Source organism: Dasypus novemcinctus, chromosome 30 (assembly GCF_030445035.2).
Source record: "Dasypus novemcinctus isolate mDasNov1 chromosome 30, mDasNov1.1.hap2, whole genome shotgun sequence".
Classification (NCBI taxonomy): Eukaryota; Metazoa; Chordata; class Mammalia; order Cingulata; family Dasypodidae; genus Dasypus; species Dasypus novemcinctus.
This window is the reverse complement of record NC_080702.1, coordinates 28,468,108-28,495,053: the sequence shown is the minus strand read 5'-3', so window position 1 is coordinate 28,495,053 and position 26,946 is coordinate 28,468,108. Positions and strand designations below refer to the sequence as shown.

At 42.1% G+C, this 26,946-nt stretch overlaps 1 protein-coding gene and 1 pseudogene across 1 annotated transcript; one reads left to right on the top strand and one right to left on the bottom strand.

Moving 5' to 3' along the window:
• Positions 1-227: 227 nt before the first annotated feature.
• Positions 228-26,725, top strand: LOC101426775 (zinc finger protein 555-like). The gene is made up of 4 exons (XM_058290145.2): positions 228-336; positions 22,297-22,423; positions 22,841-23,024; positions 23,429-26,725. The coding sequence occupies exons 1-4, from the start codon at positions 334-336 to the stop codon at positions 24,531-24,533; spliced, it is 1,419 nt and encodes a 472-aa protein (XP_058146128.1). The 5' UTR covers positions 228-333; the 3' UTR covers positions 24,534-26,725.
• On the bottom strand, positions 16,922-21,383 carry LOC139437857 (pantothenate kinase 1-like; annotated as a pseudogene).
• Positions 26,726-26,946: the final 221 nt, after the last annotated feature.

Genomic DNA, 26,946 nt, shown 5'->3' with positions numbered 1-26,946 from the left:
ACCTGCCCCCAGCTTAGTGGGAATAACCAGGCTTCTGCTCTCCGGCTCCTCCCGCCCTCCTGTCACTCAGACCTCTGGGGGGGGAGGGCCGGACCAGGAGCGCTGTCCAATCAGCGGCGCCGGGGCGGGCCCTGGCGCGCCGGCCAATGAGGAGCGCCGGGGGCGGGGCGACGGCGGAGAAAGGCGCAGGGCTGAGGCCGCCGCTCGCGGCCCGGGCGCGTCGCTCCCTCCGCGGGCGGCTGCGGGAGGCCGCGTCCGCGCCCTCGTGCCTCTGTCCCCTGCGCGGGCCGCGGGCCCGTGGGGCGGCCCCCGGGGGCCTCTGGGGAGGCGGAAATGGTGAGTGCGCGGGGCCGGGGGGTCCCCGAGCCTTGGTGGGGCGGGGGTGGGGGAGAGGGCGCGGCTGGGAACCGGCGGGAACCGGCCCGGGTCCCCTCGGCGCGCCAGGCCGGGGGTCTCGGGGGGTCGCCCTCGGCGCGCGGGGTGGGCCCGGGCGTCCTGCGCCGTCCCCGGGCCTGGAGCGCCCCCTAGGGGGCCCAGCCCTGCGCCCCGGGGACTCGGGGTGCGCGCCGGGAGGCCCCCGGGGGAGGGTCCCCGCGCGGCCTGTGGGGTTCGCGCCCGGGGAGGTGCCCTCGGAGCGGGAACCCCGCCCTGCTCCCCGAGGAGAACCATTTCCCCCACGCCTCTCCACACGTTTAGGGGGAAAAGGACCCCCAAATCCACCACCCGGCCTCCCTCAGATCCCCGCCACCCCCCCCACTCCTGGCCCCCCGACCTCCCTCCTCCAGCTCACATCCCCGTCGCCCGTGACCCCCACATTTCAGAGAGCTGCGGGGTTTCCACCGCGTCTTATTTCACCCAGGAGCAAGGGAAGGCGTTTTTTGGGGGGAAAAAAAAAAATGTTCCTTTTGGTGGTGACACGAGGGTCGAGCAGAGAATTGCTTGAAACCCCGTGGTGGAAAGTCCTCGTGCGTCCCCTCGCAGGGGCTGGCCGGGGGGGCGCCCTGAGGGTCGGGGCTCCCCTCTGGGAAGGTTCCTGGTGGGTCTCGCCTCGCAGCCCGCCCTCCTGCCTTCTCCTGGGCCTGCCCGGGGTTGGAGGGGCTGGGGGAAACCTGCCCCTGGGGTCCTCTTCTCCCAGGGGACAGCCCAGGCGCGGGGTGGGACACTTCAGGGCAGCCGGTGGGTGGCCTGGGTCTGGGAGGTGTTTCCCTGATAACACTTTGGACCTAAACACCTTACCCCTTTGGGGGACCTTCTGCAGATTTTGTTGATCAGACCCTTCCTTGGAGACTCATTAGTTAGTTGTTCCTTCCTGTCTACAGGATGCTGCTGTCGAGCTTGGGGGGGAAAGACAATGATTCCTGCCCTCAGGGTTCTCAGAGACCGTGAAGGGTGAAATGGATTGGAGTGGACTTGCTGATTCTCTACGGTGGAACTATTGTGATGATTGATAGAGGAAATTTGTGGCATTGATGTGGAGAAAGTGGCCACAGTAGCTGCTGAGGGTAGGGAGAGGGAAGAAGAGAGGATGTGGGGGCATTTTCAGGACTTGGAGTTGTCCTGGGGAGTGCTGCAGGGACAGATGCTGGACATTATATATCCTGCCATAACCCACTGAATGGACTGGGGGAGAGTGTCAACTACAATGTAAACCACTATCCATGGGGTGCAGCAGTGCTCCAAAATGGATTCACCAAATGCAATGAACGTCCCACGATGATGAAAGAGGATGTTGATGTGGGAGAAGTGGGGTGAAGGGGGTGGGGGGTATATGGGGACCTCATATTTTTTTAATGTAACATTAAAAAAAAAGTAGAGAAAAAAAAAAGGAAAAAGCATCCCAGGGAGGTGGCGGTGTTAGGGCAAAGCAAAATGTGCTTTATTTATAGCCCAGGGGGAGGGCGGGCATCATCAGTGTAGGCTGGGAGGGGCCCGGGAGCAGTTCTCTGAGCAGGTGGGGGACGGTCCCTGCTGTGGGATGACATGAGGGGGCAGGAGTCCGGCTTGGACTCCAGTGCTGCATGTGCACCCTAGGTTTGTCATGGTGAGATTTATTCACTGAAGGAGCTTCAGTATTTCAGTAGATGTAGGGTGTAGAACTTTAAGATAAGTAGATAAGCTGAAGATAAGCTTCAGTTTTTCAGTAGCTGTAAATTGTGGAATGTGAAGATAAGATAAAATATTGCCAAAGAGGCGAGAAAGAGGTGAATTTCAGAAAAAAAATAAATATTCCAGTCTTAGATTTCAAAGGTTAGAAATTCTTATTTACCTTTTTTCCTTTCCCCACAGAGTGTGACATAGATTTTCCAGGTCTGTTCTTTTCTCAGTGGAAAAGAAATGGAATTCCAAAGCTCAGCCTTGACAGTTCTACTGGGGAAAAGAATTTTGGGGAAATAGAGAAAGTCCCTCTTTTATTATCCCTGCACCGAAAACAAGTGTGTGTGATTAAATTGCTGAATTATAAAAATCCACCAGAATAGCAGTTCTTGATTGAGAATTTGTGTCAATGGTTGATTCTGTTCTGTTTTTTGTTATCTGTTCCTTGGAGATTAAATTACTATGTGGTAAGACTTGTTCAAATGAATATTTACAAAACAACTCATTGCCCTGAAATAATAAAGTGTCACCTTTATTTTCTGAGTGGAATATATAACCATAAAGTGTGCTGGATAAATTGGTGAATAACAGAGATTCCCAGAATGTCAGTTCCTCTTTTTTGCAGGGTGGAGAATTGGTGTCAGTGGATAATCCTGTTTCCTCTTCTCTGGCTCTGTGATGACACTTACAGAACCTAGAAGTGTTCCAGTGATTTCAGGGCGCTAAATTAAGTTACAAACAATTAACTGACACCCTTATTTTCTGAACGGAGTAGAAAGAAAACCTAAAAAGTGGATTTTCTTGTGGGCTTATAAAAAGTGCCTTGCTAATTTCTTTCCTCTTTTGTGCATTAACACTGGGTTTGAATAATTTTGCCAGAGTCTTCAAAGTCTGAGTCTGTCTCATGAAATCCCAGCGGTGGTTCCTGGCTTGTGAATCACCTTGAGCCTCCACTCCGAGCCGAGGCCAATCTTGAGCCAGGGAAAGGGACTCCCTGGGGAGCCTCTGTCTTCAGGGCTCCAAGCCTGCTCAGCGCCCGCCTCCTAAGAGTTGCTGCAGAGCCCTGGGGCGGTGGGGAGCAGGCGAAGATGGGATGGGGGCTGTCAGGGGTCTGAAGTTGTCATCGCGGCCTCCCTTGGTGCCGTTTCTAGACAGAAGGTTTGGGTTTGGCGCCCCATGTTGTGCATGATGTAGAGAAAGCTTCCTTTGAGTTTCGTCTCCTGGAGAAAAGGATTTATGAATTGGAAGAGTTGCTTTGGATTAGGTTCTGCTGACAGTTACCTCGCCGTGAAAACTGCAGCGTGGAGGAGGCGGCGTTTTCCACACTGGCGGGGGAGAGTAGAGTGGCGAGCTAGCTCCCCGAGTTAGTTCTTGTGGCCACTCAGGTCCCTTCTCTTCCGTTATTCCCAGGACTGGCCCGCCCCAGGGGTTGGATCTCAGGGGTGAGAGTCTGGACCCCAAGCTTGGGAGTATTTTCACTTGAATGTGGGTTTTCCTTGTGAAGTGGGGGTGAAGCATTGACTCAAATGTTGCCTCTTCCCCCCTTTTGAATCCTTTACCAAACATTGCTGCCACATTACTACTGTCTCCCTAGGCATTTGGTAACCATATTCCTTTGAGTGTGTATAGACTTTTAATTTTGGGGGTGACAGTCTAAGTAGATTGAGACCTAAGACTTGAGGAAGACAAGAGAAATTAGTAACCCAACAGATTTTTTAATTTTATTTTTTTTTACAAGGAAACCTTAAAATATGAGATGGGTGTATTTAAGTTCTCAGGTCTTTTCTTTTTCTAACACAGTTTTTTGTATGTGTAGGTGCCTAGAGTAATTTGATATTTTAAATATTACTAAGGCAGTGGAATTCCTGCGTTAACTGCTAGGAGGAAAATAACTAAAAGCCTATGTAAATGCTTGAAAATTCTAGTACATTTAACAAAATTAGTTCCAAGCCCGGAATCATTAAATATGCTCTTCTTTCCTGAAAATACAAATTATGGAGTACAAATTATGATGCCACTTGTTTTAATTACAAAGAGATTTGAAAAATCTGTTTTTTGTTCTTTTCATGGTTTACATTTTCATACCTATTCGTTTTTAAAGGTTTAACTCTTAGAATGGCTTAGGAAAGCATTCTCAATTAAAATGAGATTATTAGTTTTTAAATTAAAAGCATGTGAATGTAAAATACGGTTTATATAAATTTCTCTGTGAACTTAAATAAATGCGTGCAAGTTTAAACAATATCCTCCTGACTGGAAAGTCTTAACTGAATAAGTCCACTCCTGGTGCATTCCTATACTTTTGCTCCGGCCACCTACTTTACCAGTATTGATTTCTGGGGCCTCCTGTGAGTGTTTCTATATATACAGAGAAAAAATTATGAATACATCATTTTCCCCAACTTTCTTCAGAAAGTTTATGTGGTAGTCACATTATCGTACACTTATTTTTTTCTATGATAAATCCTGCAGAACTTGATATCAATACCTGATGTCCTTAGCTTTTATAAATTGCATACGATGATGCATTTATATAACTAATTTTTTTCAAAAGTAAACATTTACTGTGTTATCAAAAAAAGAATTACACAAGAACACCATGCCCCATTGTAGAGAAAAAGTAGAAAATACAAAGAAGCAGAAAGACATTTTTCATTTTCCATAATCCTACCAAAGTTTATCAGTCTTAGCACTGTTGATATTTCGGTCTAGATAATTCTTAGTTGTGAAGACTGTCATTGCGCATTGTAGGATGGTTAGCAGCATCGCTGGTCTCTACCCACTGGGTGCCATAAACACACTCTCCCCCCAAAAGTGACAACAAAAATTGTCCCCAAACATTTCCAGGGGCCAAATTATCTCACTGAGAATCACTGCTTTATAAACAACCAGTGATACCATTTTCTAGTCTTTTCCTGCATACATTCAAGCAAATACATATTTTTAAATGAAATCATAGTATATATGTATTATTTTGTATTTCATTTTTCATTTTACCATATATCCTGAACATTTTCCCATGTTAATACCTGTACTACTGTATCTTTTTTTTTTTTTTTTTAAACAATATCCTTTTAGTTGCAGCATTATGTGGTTGTACCATGGCTTGTTTAATCTCCTGACTTTTAGATATTGAGATTATTTTCAAGGGTAGTAAGCATGAAAACAAAAACAAGACAATTATTGTGCCACTTTTGCATTCTCAAGTGGGAGGCTGTTGACATGAAGCTTATGAATGGAGAAATGTTGCTTCCTTCCTTCCACTTAGACCATTGGGAGAGCAAGAGTGGGGAAGAAATCTTAAGTCAAAAGCTGCCAGCTGTTCTGTGCTGCTGCTGAGTAAGAACCCAAGTAGAACGCCTTTACGATTCTCTGATTAGACCGGGGTGCAAATTGAGGAGTGGAGACCAGATGAATTTGTAAAAATAAGGGAGCGGAAAGAGCTTAGGGATGAGTAGCCAAGGAGGAGGCCAAAAATGAGAGATCCTAGAAAACAAAGAAGATGAAAGATGGAAAGAGTTTTAGAGTTGGGGGTGGGGGAGTGAAGCTGTTGGTTATTCACTCTGCTGCCTCTTATGTCAGAACTGGGGGTATAGCATCTGTCTTCATCCTGTGTCTTCTGCTTCTCCTCCCATTTCTGTAGGTATGGGTCATGGGGGTAGCTGTCATTGCTCATGGCTTAATCTCCAGACTCCTTCAGGGGTTTAGAAAGTCTGTCATGAGCTAAGCTGTGCTTACCTCTCCATCCTTTCCCTACCTGCAATTTAAGCACCAGCCATACAAAATTTCAGGTTTCAGGTGTACTTTTATAACTAATTCTTTTTAAGTTAACACTTGACTTGCTTCCAAATGTCTGCTACAAAGTGTAATTAAAACTAAGATGGGCACTTTAGAGGATAATAAAAGCATAAAAATCCCATTCTTTTTCTAACTTAATGCTTTACATATGTATCGTGAAGTATATCTGCAAAAGAATGCATACCTTAGGTAAGTTTTTCAGTAAAAAACTTAGGTTTTTTAGTAAAAACAATTGAAATGTCCTTGGGATTACCATCAGAAAATAAATGTGTCTTGGCAGTTCTTAGAGTCTCCTGATAAGTGCCCCCTCCCCAAACTCATTTCTGTCTTGCCATGTAGATGTTCACTGTCCTGGTTCTATGGTTATTCTTTTTTTTTCTCTCCTCCTCCCTCACACCCTACTGTTTTTTTTTTTGCTGTCTGTGTCCATTCGCTGTGTGATCGTCTGTATCTATTTCTCTTTTTTGTCTTCTCTTCTCGTTTTTCCCCTCTAGGATTCACCGGGATTTGATCCTGGGGACCTCCGATGTGGCGAGAGGTACCCCGTCACTTGTGCCACCTCGGTTCCTGCTTTCTGTTGCATCTCTCCTTGATCATCTTGCTGTGTGGCTCGCCGCCCGGGCTCTGGCTTGCCACGTGGGCATGCCTTTACCAGGAGGCGCCGGGGATTGAACCTGGGTCCTCCCATATGGTAGACGGAAACCCAATCACTTGAGCCACATCCGCTTCCCTGTGGTTATTCTTAATACCTTTATATTTATTATTTTTCATTAAGCATTATTGCGTTTAGATTTTCCTCTGTTGAACTTTAAATAAATCAACATTCATGGAATTACACTAAAATGGGTTTACTGTGGCTTCTTTGCCTCAGTAAGTTCCACACGTGCTGGTGCCTGAGGCCATAGGCCAACCATTTTACTCCAGCGCTTGCAGTGTTTGTTTTTTCCCCCAAATTTATTTTTGCTCTTGTTCTAATACTGCTCCTCTCATTCTTGTTTCAGTCTTGAAGTCTCAATGCATAATCATTTTCCACACATTGTGGGTTATGACCAAGTCCATATTTGCCTGTACATAACTGTGTATTCAGCGTGAATGTCAACACTGGGGATTATCTAATTTACTAATTTTTGCCCTTCTAATTGGATGGGATCTCTTGAGATTTTACCAGTGTGGGTGACTTTTGTTATGTGTGCTCATACCATTCAGGAATCTCCTGATTCAGTGAAGCCCATCTACATTATTACTGTTACTTAGACCAGCTGATTGTAGATGCTAACCATACTTACAAAAATACCTTCACAGCAACATCTGGCCTAGTGTTGGATCAAACAGCTGGGCACCATAGCCTGTCCAAGTTGACTTATCAAAACAACCATCACCTGGTGTTTCACCTTTTGTGAAAAATTTTTGTCATTTTTTTAATTCACTTGTCTGTTCATTCATTTTTAGTCTTACACTAATCTTTTGATATTTGTATGTATTATAGATATTTTTCTCCCAACTAGTGGTTTATCTTTTCACTCCCTTAATTTTCATATAGTTGAATTTGTCAATCTCTTCCTTCATGACTTACTCTTTTTTTTTTTCTTATAGGAGAAAATTCTCCCAGTTAAGTCGTAAAATCATTTTCCTTAACTCTGAAAATATTCTACTTTTGTCTTTCACATTTATATCTACAATAAAGGGATAATTATCCATGGAATAGATGTGATTAGATACAAATATCCATTTAGATAACAGTTTGCTCCTGCTCCATATATTAAAGCGTGTGCTACTTCTGCCACCACTCTGCAATGCCTACTGTCATTCATGAAATTGCCACATTATGGGGGCTTGTTCGAAACTTTAAAAAAATATTAGTCTTTATCTTTCTGTTAGTATTATACATCTGGATTATATAGTTTTAAAATCTGTCATGTATGTTAGGCTAGCCCTGACCCTTATCTCCAGAAAGCTTGGCAAATTTTTGGATACTTTTTATTCTTTTAGGTTTAAAGAAGGCATTTTTGTTAGGTCTTCAAAAATCTTTTTTTTTTTCTTCTCCAATTTAATTTTATAAAAGTTTGTAGGTCTTTTTCAGGAGAGACAAAATCTCGGGAACACTGAGTTCCTTGAAGAGAAGATTTTATCTTTCCATTTATTTCATTCTACTTTCATGTTAACCACATGCATTTTCCATTTTTCCCATTCTTCATTAGACTTATTTAGTTCTTGAGTAAATTTATTTTTTACCATTGTATATATTGGCCTTTTTTGTTATCTTTATTGATATATAATCCTACTATGTATTCATTTTCCATGTAATTCACTGGTTTTTAGTACATTCACTGCAGTTAATTTTAGAACGTTTTCTTCATTTCAGAAAGCTGTCTCATAATCTTTAGTTATCATGCTTCTGTTTCCCGGGACTCTGATTTCCCCTGTCACCCCTCATCCCCCACCAGCCCTAACCAGCTACCAGTGTACTTTTTGTCTGTGCTTACCATATTCTGTACATTTAATGTCAGCAGAATGATACATTATGTGGTGTTTTGTGACTGACATCTTTCACTTAGCATAATGCTTGCAGCATTCAGCCATCTTGTGGCAAGTATCCATACTTCACTGTTTCTTCTGACAATAATATTTCATGGTAAATACATTCCATATTTTGTTTATCCATTCATCAGTTGATGGACCTTTGGATTGTTTTCACATGTGGGTATTATAAGTCATGCTCATGTAAGCACTTGTGCACAATTTTTAGTTAGAAAAGTATTTTTGTTTCTCTTGGGCATATGCCTAGGAGTAGAATTGCTGTGTCCTAATAGTAACTGACTGACTTACAAAGTGTCTGCACCATTTTACATTCCCACCAGCAAAGAGTGAAAGTTCTCTTTCTCATCCTTGTGGGCACTTAACTATCTGACCTCCTTTATTTTAGTAATGCTAATGAATGTGAAGTTGCAACTCATTTTGATTTTTGTTTCATTTTGATTTTGATTTGAGTTTCCTGAATGCCTAATAATGTTAATATCAAGTTGGGGAAGTTTCCATCTATTCTTATTTTTCTAATTATTTTAGTCAAAGGATTCTGGATTTTGTCGAAGGTATTTTCTGTATCAAGATTATCATGTGGGCTTTCCCCCTTCATTTTGTTAATGTGGTATATTACATTAATTGGTTTTCTTATGTTGAAGCACTCTTGCATACCTGGGATATAACCCACCTGATGGTGATATATATCTTTTCATGTGTTGTTGGATTTGATTTGCAAGTATTTTGTTAATGATTTTTGCCTCTGTGTTCATATAATTTTCTTGTAGTATCTTTTTCTGGCTTTGGTGGTAGGGTGATTTGGCCTCATAGAATGAGTTATGAAGTGTTCCCTCCTTTTCAGTTTTTTGGAAGAGTTTGAGCCAGATTGGCATTAATTCATGGAAGGATTGGTAGAGTTCACTAAACCATCTGGTCCTGGGTTTTTCTTTGTTGAGAGCTTTTTGATGACCGATTCAATCTCTCTGCTTGTAATTGATCTTTTGAGGTATTCTAGTTCTTCTAGAGTCAGAGTAGGTTTTGTGTTTCTAGAAATTTGTCCATTTCATATAGATTATCTAATGGGCATACAGTTGTTCATAGTATACTTAAAAAAAAAATCCATGCTCTTATTATCCTTTTAATTTCTGTGGGGTCAATAATAATATCCCCCTTCTCATTTCTGATTTTATTTGTGTGGTATCTCTTTTTTTTCCTTGTCAGTCTAGTTTAGGGTTTGTTAATTTTATTAATCTTTTCAAAGAACCAGTTTTTACTTTTGTTAATTCTCTATTGTTTGTTCTCAATTTCATTTATTAAAACTCTAATCTTTGTTAATTTCTTTCCTTCTGCTTGCTTTGGAATTAGTTTGCTGTTCTTTTTCTAGTTCCTCCAGGTATGTAGTTAGGTCTTTGATTTTAGCTCTCTCTTCTTTTTTAATATAGATGTTCAGGGCTTGAAATTTCCCTTTCAGCACTGCCTTTGCTGCATCCCATGAGTTCTGATATATTGTTTTCTCATTTTCATTAGTTTCAAGGTATTTAATGATTTCCCTTGTGATTTGGTCTTTGACCCAGATTGTTTGAGTACATTACTTAACATCTGTATGTGGATTTTCCAGTTCTCTGCCTGTTATTGATTTCCAGCTTCATTATGGTCAGAGAAAATGCTTGGTATAATTTGTCTTTTTAAATTCAGACTTTTTTTTGTGACCCAGCATGTGGTCTGTCCTGGAAAATGATCTATATGCATTTGAGAAGAATGCGTATCCTGTTGTTTGGGGGTGCAATGCTCTGTTTTTATCTGTTAGGTCTAGTTCATTTATCATATTCATGTTCTCTGTTTCCTTACTGATCTCTGTCTAGATGTTCTATATATTGATGAGAGTGGTGTTTTGAACTCTCCAACTATTATTGTAAAAGTGTCTGTTCCTCCCTTTAGTTTTGCCAGTGTTTGCCTCATGTATTTTGGGGCACTGTGGTTAGGTACAAAAAATGTTTATGGTTGTTATTTCTTCTTGGTAGATTGCCCCTTTTATTAATATTTAGTGTCTTTCTTTGTTTCCTGTAACAGTTTTGGTCTTAAAGTCTCTTTTGTCCAATGTTAGTATAGCTACTTCAGTTCTTTCTTCATTACTATTTGGGTGGAATATCTTTTTCCAAACTTTCCTTTCAACCTATTTGTTTCTTTGGGTCTGAGGTGAGTTTCTCACTTCTAAACAATATGTAGTTGTTTAGAACTTTTTTTATCCATTTTGTCAATGTGTCTTTAGATTGGAGAGTTTAATTCAATAACATACAGTGTTGTTACTGTAAAGGCATTATTACATCAGCTATTTTATCCTTTGGTTTCTATTTGTTGTATATATTTTGTCTCTTTTTTTTTTATTGCAACCTCCTTTTCTGTAAAGTTATCTTCTGTGATGTATATGACTTACCCCTTTCTCATTTCTGTTTCTGTGTATTTTTAAAATACATTTTTTTTGTGGTTACCCTGGGATTTATATTATATAATCTTTATCTATAACCTACTGATTTGAAAAGATACCAGTTTAGCTTCAATAGCATATACTTTTCTGCTCCCCTCTTTATGTTGTTTTTGTCACACTTTACCATTTTATATTCTGCATGTCCATTATCGGGAATATGCATTTTTCTTGTTCAATTGTATTTTTTATATACTTTTTTTTTAAAAAAAGATACTTAGATTATATAAATGTTACATTAAAAATATGGGGGATTTCCATATTCCCCACTCCCTACCCTTCCCACATTTTCCCACATTAACAACATCCTTCATTAGTGTGGTACATTTGTTACAATTGATGAACACATTTTGGAGCATTGCCACTAAGCATGGATTATATTTTACATTGTAGTTTACACTCTCTCCCACACAGTTTTGTAAGTTATGACAAGATATATAATGGCCTTTATCTGTCATTGGAATGTCATTCATGACAATTCCCAAGTCCTGAAAATGCCCCCATATTATACCTATTTTTCCCTCTTCCTTCCCTCAGAACCTCCAGTAGCCACTGTCTTCACATCACTGATAAAAAGTTTTTCCATTGCTAGAGTAACAATAAATCTATAGTAGAATAACAGTAAGTCTACTCTAGTGCATTGTTCATTCCCCAATCCTGAGGATTCTGGGATGGTGATGCCCACTCCACCTCTGATTGAGATGGGGTTTAGATTCCATGGGGCAAATGGATGGGACTATCTTGCTTGCAGTTGCAGATTCTCTTTGTCCCTTGGGATGGGCGTTGTTCATCATCGTCTTGTTAGTTGTCCTGGGTGAGTCCAGTGAAATGGAGAATAGGTGTTGCAACTCTTTGAGATTCAGTGCTCAACTGGCACATGGACAGCCCAAAGATTTAAGTCTCTTGGACATATAACTATCACATCTAGTACTAACTATAGGTTCAAATAGTAGGGACAGAAGAGCCATGTGTAGGGAAACAACAACTGATTCTAACTCCGTCATACTGAGGAGCATAAATTCCCAAGTAGGGCCCACTGGCAGGGCGCTAAATTCCTGAGCTGTCTGCCCTGCCTATAGTGTCTTTACTTTGGCAATGAGATCCTCTTGAGACGTGCATAAGCATAACATCTGGAACGACCTCCTAACTCACTTTGAAGGCTCTTAACCATAAAAACTCATTTGTTTTTACCCTTTCCCCCTTTTGGTCAAGGTCTTTTTCCAGTTGCATTGCTAGCTGGTGCACCAGGTAATCCCTTGGTGCCAGGGAGGCTCATCCCTGGGATTCATGCCCCATGCTGGGGGAAAAGTAATACATTTGTATGCTGAGTTTGACTTATAGAGAGGCCACATTTGAGCAACAAGGAAGCTCTCAGGAGGTCACTCCTTGGCACCCTGTAATACTAGGCTAAGTTTCAATTTCGAAAGTAAAGGTTCATAAGTACAGTCATCAATATCAAGTGCCTGTCAATGGTCCATCACTCCTTCAGTGGTCACTGTACTCCTGTACTCCAGGGATTCTTGCTGTTCCGTTAGAAAATGTGGCAGAGCTTCCCTGATGGGAATTCAATGTTCTTTTGGCTATTATGTGAATCTCCCCGCACTGTGACAATGTCCCATGAACACTTGAACACATTAATATGCCTTATAAAAATGCCCCAGGTGACTCTTCTCCCATGTATCCCCCATCACTGACACCCACACCAATGATTCTCCCCTGCCACAGTTGTAACCCTTCTGTGATCCAAAATGTCTTAAAAAATGAAACCAACAAAATAACCAAATACAGTTAGTAAGAAGATGAAATAATAATGATAGTTGTAAAATTAACAAAATACAAAAAATTTTAAAAACATTTTTTCTCTCCTCCATCCCCTCACCCTGCTGTTTTTTGCTGCATCTATTCACTGTGTGGTCTTCTGTATTTATTTCTCTTTCTCTCCTTTTTTTTTTTGTCTTCTCATTTTTCTCCTCCAGGAGATCTTGGGATTCAATCCTGGGGAATCTCTGTGTGGAGAGAGGTTCCCTGTCACTTGTGCCACCTCAGTTTCTGGTTTCTTTTGAGCCTTGCCTTGACTCTCCCCTTTGTGTCTCTTTTATTGCATCATCATCTTGCTGCATGACTCACTTGTGTGAGCACTGGCTCCCTGTGTGGGCCCTTGGCTTGCCGCATAGGCATTCACTCGCCACCTGGACATGCTTTTTGTTTTTTACCAGGAGCCCCAGGGAGTGAACCTGGGTCCTCCCATATGGTAGGTGGAAGCCCAATCACTTGAGCCACAGCTGCTTCCCTAAAAATTGGTTTTGACATAAATAATTTAAAAAGTAAGAAAAAAAAATTTTGACATTGTCTTTCATCACTGTAAGATCTGTTGTCTTGTATGTTAAATGGCAGTTTCTTCTGTTTATTCTCTCAGTGTCTTTATTTTTTTCATTTTTTCATCAGAGAAGCTCTAGGTCACAGCTTTAGGTCCACTCAACTGTATTGACTTGTACAGGAATTAGTGAATAGAGTTGTATATTGAGGATACACTACTATTGGGTTTTGTATTTGCCCCTTTTGTTACCCTTACTGGTAATTTTCATTTCTTCACACTATTCCAAGCCACTCCTCTTGTCTTTCCTTTCAATCTGAAGAACTGTCTTTAGTATATCTTGTAGGTAGGTCTCTTGTTAACAGCCTCTTTCTGTTTCTGTTTACCTCAATATTTTATACTCTTTCTCATTTTTGAAGGACAGTTTTTCTCTTTCAGTACCTGCAATATCTTATACAACTGCCTTCTCACTTCCATGGCCTCTGCTGAGAAATTGACACTTAGTCTTATTGAGGATTCCTTGTATGTGATGAATTGTTTTTCTCTTGCTGCTTTCAGAATACTTTTCTTTATCTTTGGCATTTGACATTCTTATTAGTATGTATCTTGGAGTAGGTTTATTAGGGTTTGTTTTTCTTTCCTAAAGATTTATTCTTTATTTCTCCTTCCCTGCCTGCCCGTCCCCCCCATTGTCTGTGCTCTTTGTCCATTCACTGTGTGTTCTTCTGGGTCTGCTTGTATTCTTGTCAGCAGCACCAGGAATCTGTGTCTCTTTTTTTCTTGTGTCATCTTGCTGCATCAGCTCTCCGTGTGTGTGGCCCCACTCCTGGGCAGGCAGCACTTTTTTCATGCTGGGCGGCTCTCCTTATGGGGTACACTCCTTGCGCGTGGAGCTCCCTGATGTGGGGGACACCCCTGCGTGGCATGGCACTCCTTGTGCGCATCAGCACTGTGTGGACCAGCTCACCACATGGGTCAGGAGGCCCTTGGTTTGAACCCTGGACCTCCCATGTGGTAGGCGGACGCTCTATCCGTTGAGCCAAATCCGCTTCCCTTGTCTATTGGGGTTTTTTCTTTTTGAAGTACATTATGCTTCTTGGGCATGTACATTTATGTCTTTTATAAGACTTGGGGAATTTTTGGCCATTATTTCCTCAGATATTCTTTCTGCCCCCTTTCCCTTCTCTTCTCCTTCTGGGACACCCATCACAGGCATGTTTGTGCACTTTTCTCATTATCACTCAGATTCCTGAGATACTGCTCAATTTTTTTCCTAATCTTCTATCTTCGGACTATATAATTTCGATTGTCCTGTCTTCTGGTTTGCTGATTGTTTCTTCTTCCTGTTCAAGTCTGCTGTTGTATCCCTCTAGTGTGTTTTTTTCCACAACAGAAATGAGCTGTATTTCAAGCAGACAAGTGAATACTTCAGTTCGCATCATATTCTTCAAGACTTGAAGATATGGAAGTTAAAAATGGTGTTCAGAAAGTAAAAAGGAAAGATTCATCATGGAGCAATTATACTGCCCTTCAAAAATTCCTTTCAACAATATACTTAGGGAAGCTGATGTGGCTCAAGCAATTGAGCTCCCGTCTATTTTATAGGAGGTCCAGAGTTCGATACCCAGGGCCTCCTGGTGACGGCAAGCTGGCCTGCGTGGTGAGTTGGCCCATGCGGAGTGCTGGCCTGTGCAGAGTGCTGCCCCACACAGGAGTGCTGCCCTGCACAGGAGTGCTGGCCCACGTGGAGAGCTGGCATAGCAAGATGACACAACAAAAAGAGACACAGAGGAGAGATGATAAGAGATGCAGCAGATTAGGGAGCTGAGGTGTTGCAAGAGAATGAGTGCCTCTCTCCCACTCCAGAAGGTCCCAGGATTGGTTCCCGGAGTTGCCCAATGAGAATACAAGCAGACACAGAACACACAGCAAATGAACACAGAGAACAGACAATGGAGGGAGGGGGGAGAAATAAATAAATAGTTTTAAAGAAAACCAAACCAAAACAAAACAATATGCTAATCCAAAAGATCAGTTTGCTCTAAAGCATGAGATCTCATTCTATTATTTGTATAAGACTCTCTTTTGAATGGAGTATTCAAAAAGAAAAAAAAAATAGATCAGTATTGTAAATTAAAAAAAAAATTTAGAAACGAATTGAAATACAATTTTTAGTTTAAAATATTAACAATGAAAAAGCCTTATTATTTATGAGATGCCTTGTTACCAGGCTCCTAGGTACAAACATGTGCAAAACAAATAGCTATTACTACCTGGGGCCATAATCAATGATTTTCCACTAAATCTCCCAATATGAACAGTTCTCTACTGAGAGATTTCTGCCGTAAATTCAATACCTTCTGCACAAGGATTGCCTGCCATTCATGTACTTTGCGTGGATGTGGCCATTTCATCATAAAACATTTCAGTTCAGAATAACCTAACAAAATAAATCCAAAAGAACACTGTATATTCATGAGGGATGAGACAAAATCGCATGTGATATTCAGATTTTGCCAGACTCATTAAATTCATTAACACATTCAGAGTCTTCTCTAGGGGCACGTCTAAGAGCTTTAGATCTCATGCCTAACTTTGTACTGAATTGGTCAGCACCTTGATTAATATGAACAATTGCATTAAAGAGGGGTTAGCGTTTGGGTTAGTGGTGGAATCATCCAAGGACAGAAAGTAGGGGAAAGGCTCTCTTTTTTATAAGTTCAAATAGAAAGACTAAAAAAGATAAACAAAACTATTCATTATAAAACATGCCAGATTTGTAGTTTTATATGAAACCAACAACAAATTGTGAGACATCATGAAAAATATTAGTAAAGGTAGATCTCCTAGAGTAATTACTAAATGATGTTAAAATTAGCACATTGATTGGTAAACACCAGAAGAGAAATAAACAGCTCTTAGAGTTCAGGTCCTTCTTAAACATTGGGCAACTTTTCAGAGTTAATGCATAAAATTGGTAGTTTTGGCATGCTGCGTGTATTGGGCAGCCAGAGGGGTGCTGATGCAAAATACCAGAAATTGGCTGGTTTTTATAAAGGGTATTTATTTGGGGTAGGAGCTTACAGATACCAGGCCATAAAGCAAAAGTTCTTCCCTCCCCAAAGTCTATTTGGAGCAAGATGGCTGCCGACGTCTGTGAGGGTTCAGGCTTCCTGGGTTCCTACGTTCCTGGGGCTTGCTTTACTCTGGCTTCAAGGTTCCTTCCTTCCTGGGGCTGGCTTCTCTTTCCTCTGCATGCTGATTTCCCAGGGCTCCAGTTTAATTCTTCAGCATCAGACTCCAAAATCAAAACTCCAACATTAAAAACCCCCAACTCTGTTCTTCCTCATGCCTTTTATCTGTGAGTCCCTACCCACCAACTCAACGCCCTAATCATAACTCAGTCATGCCCAGGTACAGATCAGATTACAAGCATAATCCAACATTTCTTTTTGGAATTCATCAATTATATCAAACTGCTACACTACATAAATCTTTTTTTTTTTTTTAAATACCATATACAGAAAATCTTTTATTCCCCATTTTGAACCATAAGCTCAAAACCCAGGAGTAAAAGATCAACTAGAAGGATTTTAAATTATTTACAAATCCAGCAGATTCAATTGCCGTAATGACTTAGCTTCTATTCCCATAGTGGCTTTCACCTTCTCCAGCAGCATGTCTCAATTCTTAATTCCGGCATGAAGCTGTCTCCACTACTGCTTGTCAGTCATTTTGAACAGTTCCAGCAGTACCACAGCAGCTCCAAAATAACCCTTGCATCCCAAGAACACCTTTCAGCGGTCCTGTGGACCGAAGTCTGTTGCACACGCTAGCAGCTACACACACCATCTTGATTTTAAGAAAATGCCCAACAAACACTGCTGTCAATATTCTCATTCTGTGCACACTTCTGAGTGATGGAGCCAACATGGGTGGTGATGGTGACCAAAGCGGCTTGTGCGAGGTCTTCCTTGCTAATGGATTCTTGCTTTTCTTTGTCTTATCATGTTACCTCAGCTTCATGTTACAGCAGGTCCTTGAAGACAAACTTGGGAAGCAGGGAAACGGGTTTGGCCCAGTGGTTAGGGCTTCCGTCTACCACATGGGAGGTCCGCGGTTCAAACCCCGGGTCTCCTTGACCCGTGTGGAGCTGGCCCATGCGCAGTGCTGATGCGTGCAAGGAGTGCCGTGCCATGCTGGGGTGTCCCCCGCGTAGGGGAGCCCCATGAGCAAGGAGTGCACCCCATAAGGAGAGCTGCCCAGCGTGAAAGAAAGTGCAGCCTGCCCCGGAATGGCGCCGCACACACGGAGAGATGACGCAACCAAAAAGAAACACAGATTCCCGTGCTGCTGACAACAACAGAAGCGGACAAAGAAAACACAGCAAATAGACACACAGAACAGACAACTGGGGTGGGGGTGGGGGATGGGAGAGAAAGAAAATAAAAAAAAATTGGGAAGCAGATGTGGCTCTGGCGACTGGGCTCCTGCCTCGGGAGGTTGCTGGTTTGGATCCCAGTGCCTCCCAAAGAAGACAGCGAACTGGCACAATGGGCATGTGTGGCAAGCTGACAGAACAAGAGACACAAGAAGAAAAAACATAATCAGAGCCTCAACAAAGCAGGGAGAAGAGGCTCCTGGTGCTTCCTAAAGAAGACAGCAAGCTGATGTGACAGGCAGTTGCGGTGAGCTGACGCAATAAATGACGCAACAAGAGACGTGGGCAGGAAGGGAATCGGATGTGGCTCAAGCAATTGGGTCCCCGTCTACCATATAGGAGGTCCAGGGTTTGATATCCAGGGCCTCCTGGTGAAGACAAGCTGGCCTGTGTGGAATGCTGCCCCGTGCAGGGATGCCAGCCAATGTGGAGAGCTGCTGCAGCAAGATGGCGCAACAAAAAAAGAGACAGAGGAGAGACAGTAAGAGACGTAGCAGCACAGGGAGTTGAGATGGCGCAAGAGAATGATCACCTCTCTCCCACTCTGGAAGGTCCCAGGATTGGTTCCTGGAGCCACCTAATGAGAAGACAAGCAGACACAGAAGAACACACAGCGAATGGACACAGAGAGCAGACAGCGGGGGTGGGGGAAGGGATTGATTAATCAATAAATCTTAAAAAACAAAAAGAGACATGGGGAGGAAAAACATAATGAGACAACCAAAAGTAGGGAGCCGAGGTGGCTCGAGCCGTTAGGCACCTCCCTCCCACATCAGAGGTCCTGGGTTTGCCTCCCAGTGCCTCCTAAAGGAACAAGGAAGATGAACAGGCACAGCAAGTGAAAAACAAAGGGGGTGGGGAGAAATAAAATAAAAATCTTTAAAAATAGAACCCCAAACTGTTCAGTCTCCTCCATAAATGTCCTTCACCAGCTTATAAAATTGGCTCTTTTGCCTTTAGCTGCCATTTCTAGAGCTTTTTCAAAAGTGTCAAAACCATTCAGCAAGCAGCATAGGTGTAGGAATGTTCCACCTCTTAGGCTGGTCCCTGTAACTCTTTCATAGTTGTTGTTCTAGAATGCAGACACCTGAGCCGGCGCTGACCAGCAACATAAGGGGTGTGGCTTATCAAGGTAATATGGCTCTTTTTGACACAATTCAGGGAAAATGCTTTGAAGTTTTACTATAAATAGTATGCTTGATGTAGCGTTTGTAGAAAACATTCTATTTCTGATTTGCCCGCTTGGCCCATTGTTAACTGCACATTTATTTTGTGCAAACAATTTTTCAGCCTGCAATAGGAGTGAGGCTCATTTGATTGCAGTCTATGAGCCAGGTTTTTGTTGTTTCTTCCACTGCCAAAGTAGCCACATGCACACAAACCTGACCGCAGATTAGAACAATCTGTTTACCTTCAGAATAATTACTGGTAAGGAGGGACTTACAGTCCTGACAACATATGTGCAATGTTACCTATCAGGGAAGCTGATTTTTGGAGTCTCAGTACCCAGATTTTATTGTGGATAACTTATATAGGCACATTCTGCCTAATATGTACACAAATTCCAACCTCCCAGCAGCAGTACGAGGGGTCAGCGTAAACCATACTGTTTCCATAAAGAGTTAAGCACGGCGAGGCATTCTTAGTAGGTTGGTGACTCCTACCCAAAATCCCACTACCGAGGCACAAGAGAAGGGCCAACCTTGTGAGGTACATCTTCTGAGGATAACCAGTCTCACACCTGCTAGATGAACCCCTTTTTGCATACTAGGCAGTAAACCTTTGTTAAGAGAAACCACTGTAGATCCTCTGTGTGAAGAACTGTTGAGGCTGCCATATGATGAAGCTCCTTTCACCCTTGTACCAAGGAGGTATTCCTTTTGTGTTTTAACGCTTATCAAGTAGGTACGCTTTAGGGTTAGAGTCTCTGTGTGGCAGCCTTTTCTCTGTCCCATGCACGTGCTCATCAGTGGGTGGGGGTATTCGAGAACAGGGAACAGAGGCACCCTGTAGCTAGGTGTTTCCCGTGGCCAGGGGTTGGGCCCTCGCGCTGCTTTGCCTGCAGTGGGCATGGAGTCGCCTGCAGAGGGTGTGGAAGTGAGATTAGTTCCAAGGGTAGCCTCGAGAGTAGCTTGTGGTGAACCGTTTCCTTCTTGAATGGAAGGAAGAGGAATGTACATTCTTTTGGAGGCAAGCATTGTTTAATCCCCCAGACCTTTTATAATCATGGGCAAACTGACTTTTTAAATTTTAAAAGAAGCTTTAGATTACATGAATGATACATGGAAAATACAGAGGGATTCACATATACCCCACTGTCTTCTCCCCCACTCCTCACTTTCTCCCAATAACATCTTTCATTAGTGTCGTACGTTTGTTACAATTGATGAACACATATTGGAGCATTGCTACTGATCCATGCACTATAGTTTATGATTTACACTTTGTGCAGCAGTTTTATAGGTTTTGACAAAATGTGGAATGGCTTATATCTGTCATTGTAATGTCACGCAGGACAATTCCAGTGTCCCAAATGTCCCATATTATACCTGTTCTTTGTTCTCCCGCCCCTCAGGACCTCTGGTAACCACTGTCTTTCTGTCAGTGTTGTAAGTTCTTCCATTGCTAAAATAATCACAAGTCTTGAGGATTTTAGCAGGGTGATGCCCCCTCTGTTTCTGATTGAGAGGGGGCTGACAGTTTCTTGATTCCTTATCACTACTTGGTACTTAATTTTAGGAAAATCAAATCACCTATCCGAGCCACGCATTTGAGTAATAAGATTAGTATGTGCTTGTAAGTGTTGAACATATCAAAGGAGATAAAGCATAGTAAATCTTTTATATAAATATCTATCTATATTTTGTCTTGCTCTTAGCATTGTGTGGTCACCATTGAGCAATGACAGGATAGAGCATTTTTCAGTGGATCAAATAGAGAAAGAAGAAAACAAATAGAATATTAGTTTCAAAGCAGTGCACTATCAGGCTTACTTTAAGAAATCTGATTTTCCTTACCAGCCAGAAGTAGAAAAGGGAAAAATATTTTTAAAATATTCATTTCCCCCTGAATTTCCCTCCCCACCCAGATAAAATCTCCAGGGAAATAAAGATTTCTCTTGGGAACGATGGTGTTCAGAACCTTTCTGCTCACTGTCAGTGACAGCATGCCTGCATTCCACATGGCTCTAGGACGAAACCCTTGAATCTAGAGGAAAACCCTGTTTTCATTACTGATGATACGCATTTCTGCTAATGTTTTAAGAACTGTGTCAGAGACCTTAACCTAGACCTAAGGACCAGGGGGCCTCTCCATTCTAATTTCCCAAGCCAGTGCTGCGTATGGATTTGTTATTCTAGTCAGCGCAGAGGCCTCACGTATTGTGATTCGGCTTACCTGCAACCGCGTCCATTTAGTTGCAGTTGCTTTTTGCTACTTCGTGTTTCTCCCTCAGTGTGTTCAAGATCTCCTGGAATAATGTCCTGTAATTCACAATACTCCACACACCGTGTGATTCCTGTGCTCTTGGGACAGGAAGCACTAGACACGAAGGATGACTCGGTCTTTGTCACAGAACAGCTGTGGCAGTTCCGGGTGTTTTGCACAGTAATAATCGGCGATTTTTTGTTGTAAATGGGGGCTGAGCCTCTTGGCCATTCTGGCGTTGTGTTGCTTGTTGGAGATGGGACCGTTTGCTTCTGATGTAGACAGGAAAAAGATGGGCCGGTGGCCTCCATGTTCTGGAGCAGACAAGCTTGGCAGCTGCTGTGCCCACGGTGGAGCATCAGTGACTCCAGGAGACAGTTCATCCAGGCACAGCAGTTTGGCTCATCCTAGACTCCTCAAATCAAACCAACCTGTGGGACCCCTGTGCCTTCTTTCGTTGTAGTCCTGCGTGTTCTCTTTGCGGTAAACAGCTGGAACAACGGAGACTGAAGGGCTTTTATCTGTTCATTTGCATCCTCAGCCTCTCTCTCCATCAAATAGGCAGCTGGGAAGAGTTTTAAATCCTATGCAGAACAGTAAAGTGCTCGTCAAATTTCAGCTAATTCCGGGCCGCACCCCCAGAGGTTCTCAAACCAACTTTTTTGAATTTCTTTGAGGTGTCTTGCAAGTTGAGACTAAATGGCCAGCTGGACCTTAATTGCAAGTAGGCTTCCAAATGCCTTTTGGCATCTCACGTTGGTTGGTGGAAGAAAAGAAAAGCATTTTAGTTCTTCAGTGAGTGTTGGTTCATTAACATGTTATCCAGGTTGGACCCTGTGCTTCATGTGCGTTGAGTGATGTGGTGGGTAGTGAGGAAGGAGATGAAGTAATTTTTCTTACAAGCTAGTAATGGTCATTAAAGGGAATATTTGCATTTTCTGTGTATTATTTCTATCATTTCTCCAAGGTGCTGTGGACTCTGTTCTTAAAGAGCATTAAGACGCGAAGCGATCCCAGTAGACTATAGAGATAAGTTCACTGTGTTTGTCGTGCTGTTGAATCTATGAGGAAGGAGCGTGGGGAGCGCATCGCAGTTCTGACGACTAAGTCAGAGTAAATAACGGTAGTCCACAGAATCTTTGAGTGAACTCTCTGTGAAGTGGCTGTAGACCTCCGTGGTTGACATTCTCACCCCTTGTTTTTCACATATGTGGGATGTTTTAGGACTCGGTGACCTTTGAGGATGTGGCTGTGGACTTCACCCTGGAAGAGTGGGCTCTGCTGGATCCTTCTCAGAGGAACCTGTACAGAGACGTGATGCTGGAAACCTTCGGGAACCTCTCCTCGATAGGTAAGGGTGACAGCTTCCTTTACTTAGTTACGTAAGTTTTGCTTGCTCATCAACACATTCCAAGAGTTGGAATGTGGAAAAGGTAATAGATGGGTAACAGGCGCGGTCACAGCCATCTTGGACCTACCATCTAATATTTCCACGACAATGAATATCTATGTATTAAATTGAGTTTTTCTTTCTGTCTTGAGTAAGAGACTTGTCTTTTAGTGTCATCAGTGTGAAGATAGTCTTAATTGGTTATTTAGGGAATAGTAAGGGCTTCGTTTTTCAAACATTGGTAGTTTTACTGTGTTTTATAAATTGCCTGCCATTTAATCCTTTGTTTCTCTTGATGTTCTGAAACAGCTAAACACGTCAGTATCTTTCTTTGCTCACATGTACCTTTTGTATAAGATTTTTTTTTTTTTTTTTCAGATGATGAGACTCACTTTAAAACCAGTGGATCAGTTTCTCACCAGGATATTTTTGGGCAAAAGACACGCAAAGAACAGGTTGGAGCAAATTTCACAAGAAATGATCCCGGTGTTTGCCTTTTAGGGAAAAAATGGCAATACCTTAACATTGAAAATCGACGCAAAAATCAGGCAAGACATCCGCGGTAAGTTGTTCTCAGAAGACAAAGCACCATCTCAAGAGAATGTCTTAGTACATCATGGGATTTTAAAAACCAAACAAAACGCATGAGCCAAACTTCAAATTTATTTTCAGAGAATTTTCACCAAGAATATTTTCTTTCTGAAATGTGACAGACATGTTCAGTATTAGAAACGTAGCTCAATGCCAGTTGAAAAGGAGATCAGGAAACCCCACATGAGAAATACTTTAATAATGGTTGTTAGGGTCTCATTGTATTCCAGAGCATTCAGAATGTTTATTGTACTCTCAATTACTTCACACAGGGCAGAAAACTACTCTCACTGAAAGTGATAAAAATAATTCTAATCCTTAGTAATAATCATTAATAAACATAGCACTAATAACGTGTTTCCACCTGTTTTGCAGAAATCATGTGGGGGATGTCGTCTCTGAAAATGAAAGTGGAGAAACCTTGTGCAAGGTTCCAAATCTCCGTCTGCCCAAGAAAACGCCTCCGGGAGCAAATCCGTACATGTGCAGTTTATGTGGAAAGACCTTCATGCATCATTCCTCCCTCAAGCGGCACATCAGGTCTATTACTATGCACAAAACACACGAGTATCAGGGGTGCGGGAAGGTCTTCAGACGCGCCTCCTCCCTGAGATCCTATGTGATAATTCGCAGTGGAAAGAAACTATATAAATGTAAGGAGTGTGGCAAAGAGTTCATTTATCCCGCATCCTTCAGAAGGCACCTGGTAACACACAGCGGAGAGAAACGCTATGAATGTAAGCAGTGTGCCAAAGCGTTCGGCTGTTCCACTTCTTTTCGAAGACACGAGCGCGTTCACACGGGAGAGAAACCCTATCATTGTGAACAATGCGGAAAAGCCTTCAGTTACCACCATTCCTTTAGAAGACACGAAAGAACTCACACTGGAGAGAAACCCTACGAATGTCAGTTCTGTGGGAAAGCCTTCAGTTCACACGAATCCTTCCAAGGACACGTGAAAATGCACGCTGGAGAGAAACCTTACGAATGTAATCAATGTGGCAAAGCCCTCAGCTGCCCGAGTTCACTTCGAAGACACGAAAGAGTTCATACTGGGGAAAAGCCTTATGAATGTAGGTATTGTGGGAAAGCCTTCCGTTGGCTCCCGTACTTTAAAGGACACGTGAGAATGCACACTGGGGAGAACACCAGTGAATGTAAACAGTGTGGGAAAGCCTTCAGTAGAGCTGCTTCTTGTCGAAGCCACGAAAGGACTCACACTGAAGAAAAGCCCTACGAGTGTAATTACTGTGGGAGAGTCTTCCGTTGGCACACGTCCCTTCAAGTTCATATCAAAACACACACTGGGGAGAAGTTGTATAAATGTGAAAAGTGTGGGAAAGCTTTCAGTTGGTCCACATCTTTAAAAAATCATGATAAAACCCACAGTGAAGAGAAACCTTACCAATGTACTCAGTGTGGGAAAGGCTTCAAGTGGCTATTATCCTTACAAAAACATGTGAAGGTACACACTGGATAGAAACCGTTGAAATGTGAAAGTGTGGGAAAGCCGTCAGTCCTCATCCTTACAGAATATATGAGAACTCATGCCGAAGGGAAACCAAGTGTAAATAATGGGAGAAAGCCTAATGCCAATGAAAGTATGTAGAATAGTCCTAAAAATTCATACCATGGCAGAAATAATGTTTCTGTAAAGAGGTGGCCAGTGGAAAATTTTACTTGGTATTCGTTGGGCTTTTCTAATTGGCCTTGACCAGCAGGAAGCAGATATCATTTACCAGTTATATATATTCTACCATTTCCTCGCTAATAGGCCATTGGCATGTATTTACAAACAGTGTTTATCAAAGAGCATATTCTTACATGAGTTATTTTCATCTGATGTCCTTTGCTCTTTGTCCTTGCTTCTCACTAGGGTTTCAGGAACAGATTGCCAATTAAGAATTGAGGCCTGCAGTGTGACACAGTCTAGAATTGGCGATGCCTCTCCTGGATTGTATTGTGTAACGCACTATGAATGACACGGGGTAGTACATTTTTAAGAATTCATTTCTTTTATGTTTTCACGATTGAGTTAACCAGTACCCTAACTCGCATAAGATTTGGAAGGCAGAAGTGATAGCCCTTCTGCCTTCATACTGGAGCAAAGGCAGCTGCATAGGCTCTTTTCCTGATTGCCCTGCCCATCCCCGGCTCTCATTTCCTTGCCCAGTGAGAGCATCCTCAAAACCTACACCATTTGCTTCACTTCCACTTTCTCAGAGGTGTACTTTTCCCCAAAAATCCCTACTCATGCCACATGAATGGTATATCTGAAGTTGCGTTTTCCTGCACACCCTTGTTGTGTCTGGCAGGCCACTGATCCCAGCTGTCACAGTTAGAAATATTCGTTTGTGAACCCTTCTATTTAGATTGTGTTTGTATGGAAAGCACCATATTCTTTTAATACTGCTAGTGGCTATATGTTCTTAATTGAATCGGAAAAAGAAACTGCACTGTGGGGTGACCGCTCTGAGCCAGTCCTTTCATGTGAGAAAAACCATTTTTGTCATATCAGGCAGATAGTGGGTGGTTTCCACTATTTGGTAGAATGTAGTCCCGTAGTATGTTTGACCATATGTTTTAACAAAACAATGTCCACTTTTTTTGTAAAATAAAAGCTACTGTAGATGTTTCTTAGAAGTATACTGTTAATGGTGTTTTCAGATAAGCTCAATACTAACAAGTGTTCTTGACTTTAATTTTTTATTTTACTGGGAGGATATGTTAAAATATCTCATTGTGGTTATGGATTGTTGGATCAACTTTGTAATTGTATGAAGTTTCTTAGTCAATATTACCAGGCAATTAGGGTTCTGACCTTTTTCTTTCAGGTACATTTTATTTTTAAATTTTATAGAGAGAATTTTTGTGTTTAAAATTACTTTTTCATTCTTAACAGCAAAAACTTACGTCATGCTTTTGTCATTGCCCTCTGTTCAAAGACCACCAGGATCCCATGTGTAGTTAAACTGAACTGGGTATTTGAATTGTCACAATCAGTATGAAGGACTGGGTGGTATGTCTGTCGAGGAGGTAATAATGCTTTGTTCTAGGATTTGTGCTTGTGTTAGGTGATTTGGCTGAGGATTCAGGGAAGCAAAACTTGGCTCTGTATTGGATACTCTGAGGAAGTGAATGTAATTCTGTGACTGGTTATCATATTTTTTTCTTCTTTACAAGGCAGAAAGAATGCTGTGCAGCCAGAAATAATTGGGCTGGAAGGACCAGTCAGTCAAATTAGGAAGAATGGAGGAAGTTTGTTTATTTTTGTTGTTTGAACTATGTCTCGTTTCAGCATTTTTATTTTAGAGACAAGAATCCAGAGGACCTCTGTTTTTGTTTTGGTGTATCAAGGTCACTTGAGTAGCCTGGTATGATAAAGATACCTTGACCTACTGATGAGGGCCACACCAGCTCCCAGGTGTCTGGGCTGCAATTACCTTTCTCACTTATTATTTAAACTGAAATGTTTGGGTACTGTTCTCTATAGTGTAACTCAGTTAAATATATAAATTCATTTACTGCTTAGTAAAACCTCTAAGATAAATACTTACAATACCTCCTTTTCTGTGTCAGCTCAGTCTTACATGTTTAGGTAATTTGCTAGAGAGCACAAACCTAGCAAGGGGGGAAGAAATGTCACTATTCAAATAAAACTTTTCTAGCTCAGTTATCATGTTCTTTATTTCTAGGCTTTGGGCATAGAAGCACTAAGCCAGTAAGTTCTTACAGTCATGCTGCTTTTATTTTTTGTGGGAAAAAAAGGCAACAGTAACAAATGATACCGCTTTGTGTTTTAAGACGCGAATAAGGAAAGTAAACTCTGACAAGTGGGATTATAGGGAATGCTGTACCTTCCCTTTGCAGGGTAGGGGCATCAGGGAGTGAAG

Coding starts and splice junctions, on each gene's coding strand:
- LOC101426775 (XM_058290145.2), top strand. Junction 22,424..22,840: donor CGGGAACCTCTCCTCGATAG/GTAAGGGTGACA, acceptor TTTTTTTTTCAG/ATGATGAGACTCACTTTAAA. Junction 23,025..23,428: donor AATCAGGCAAGACATCCGCG/GTAAGTTGTTCT, acceptor CCTGTTTTGCAG/AAATCATGTGGGGGATGTCG.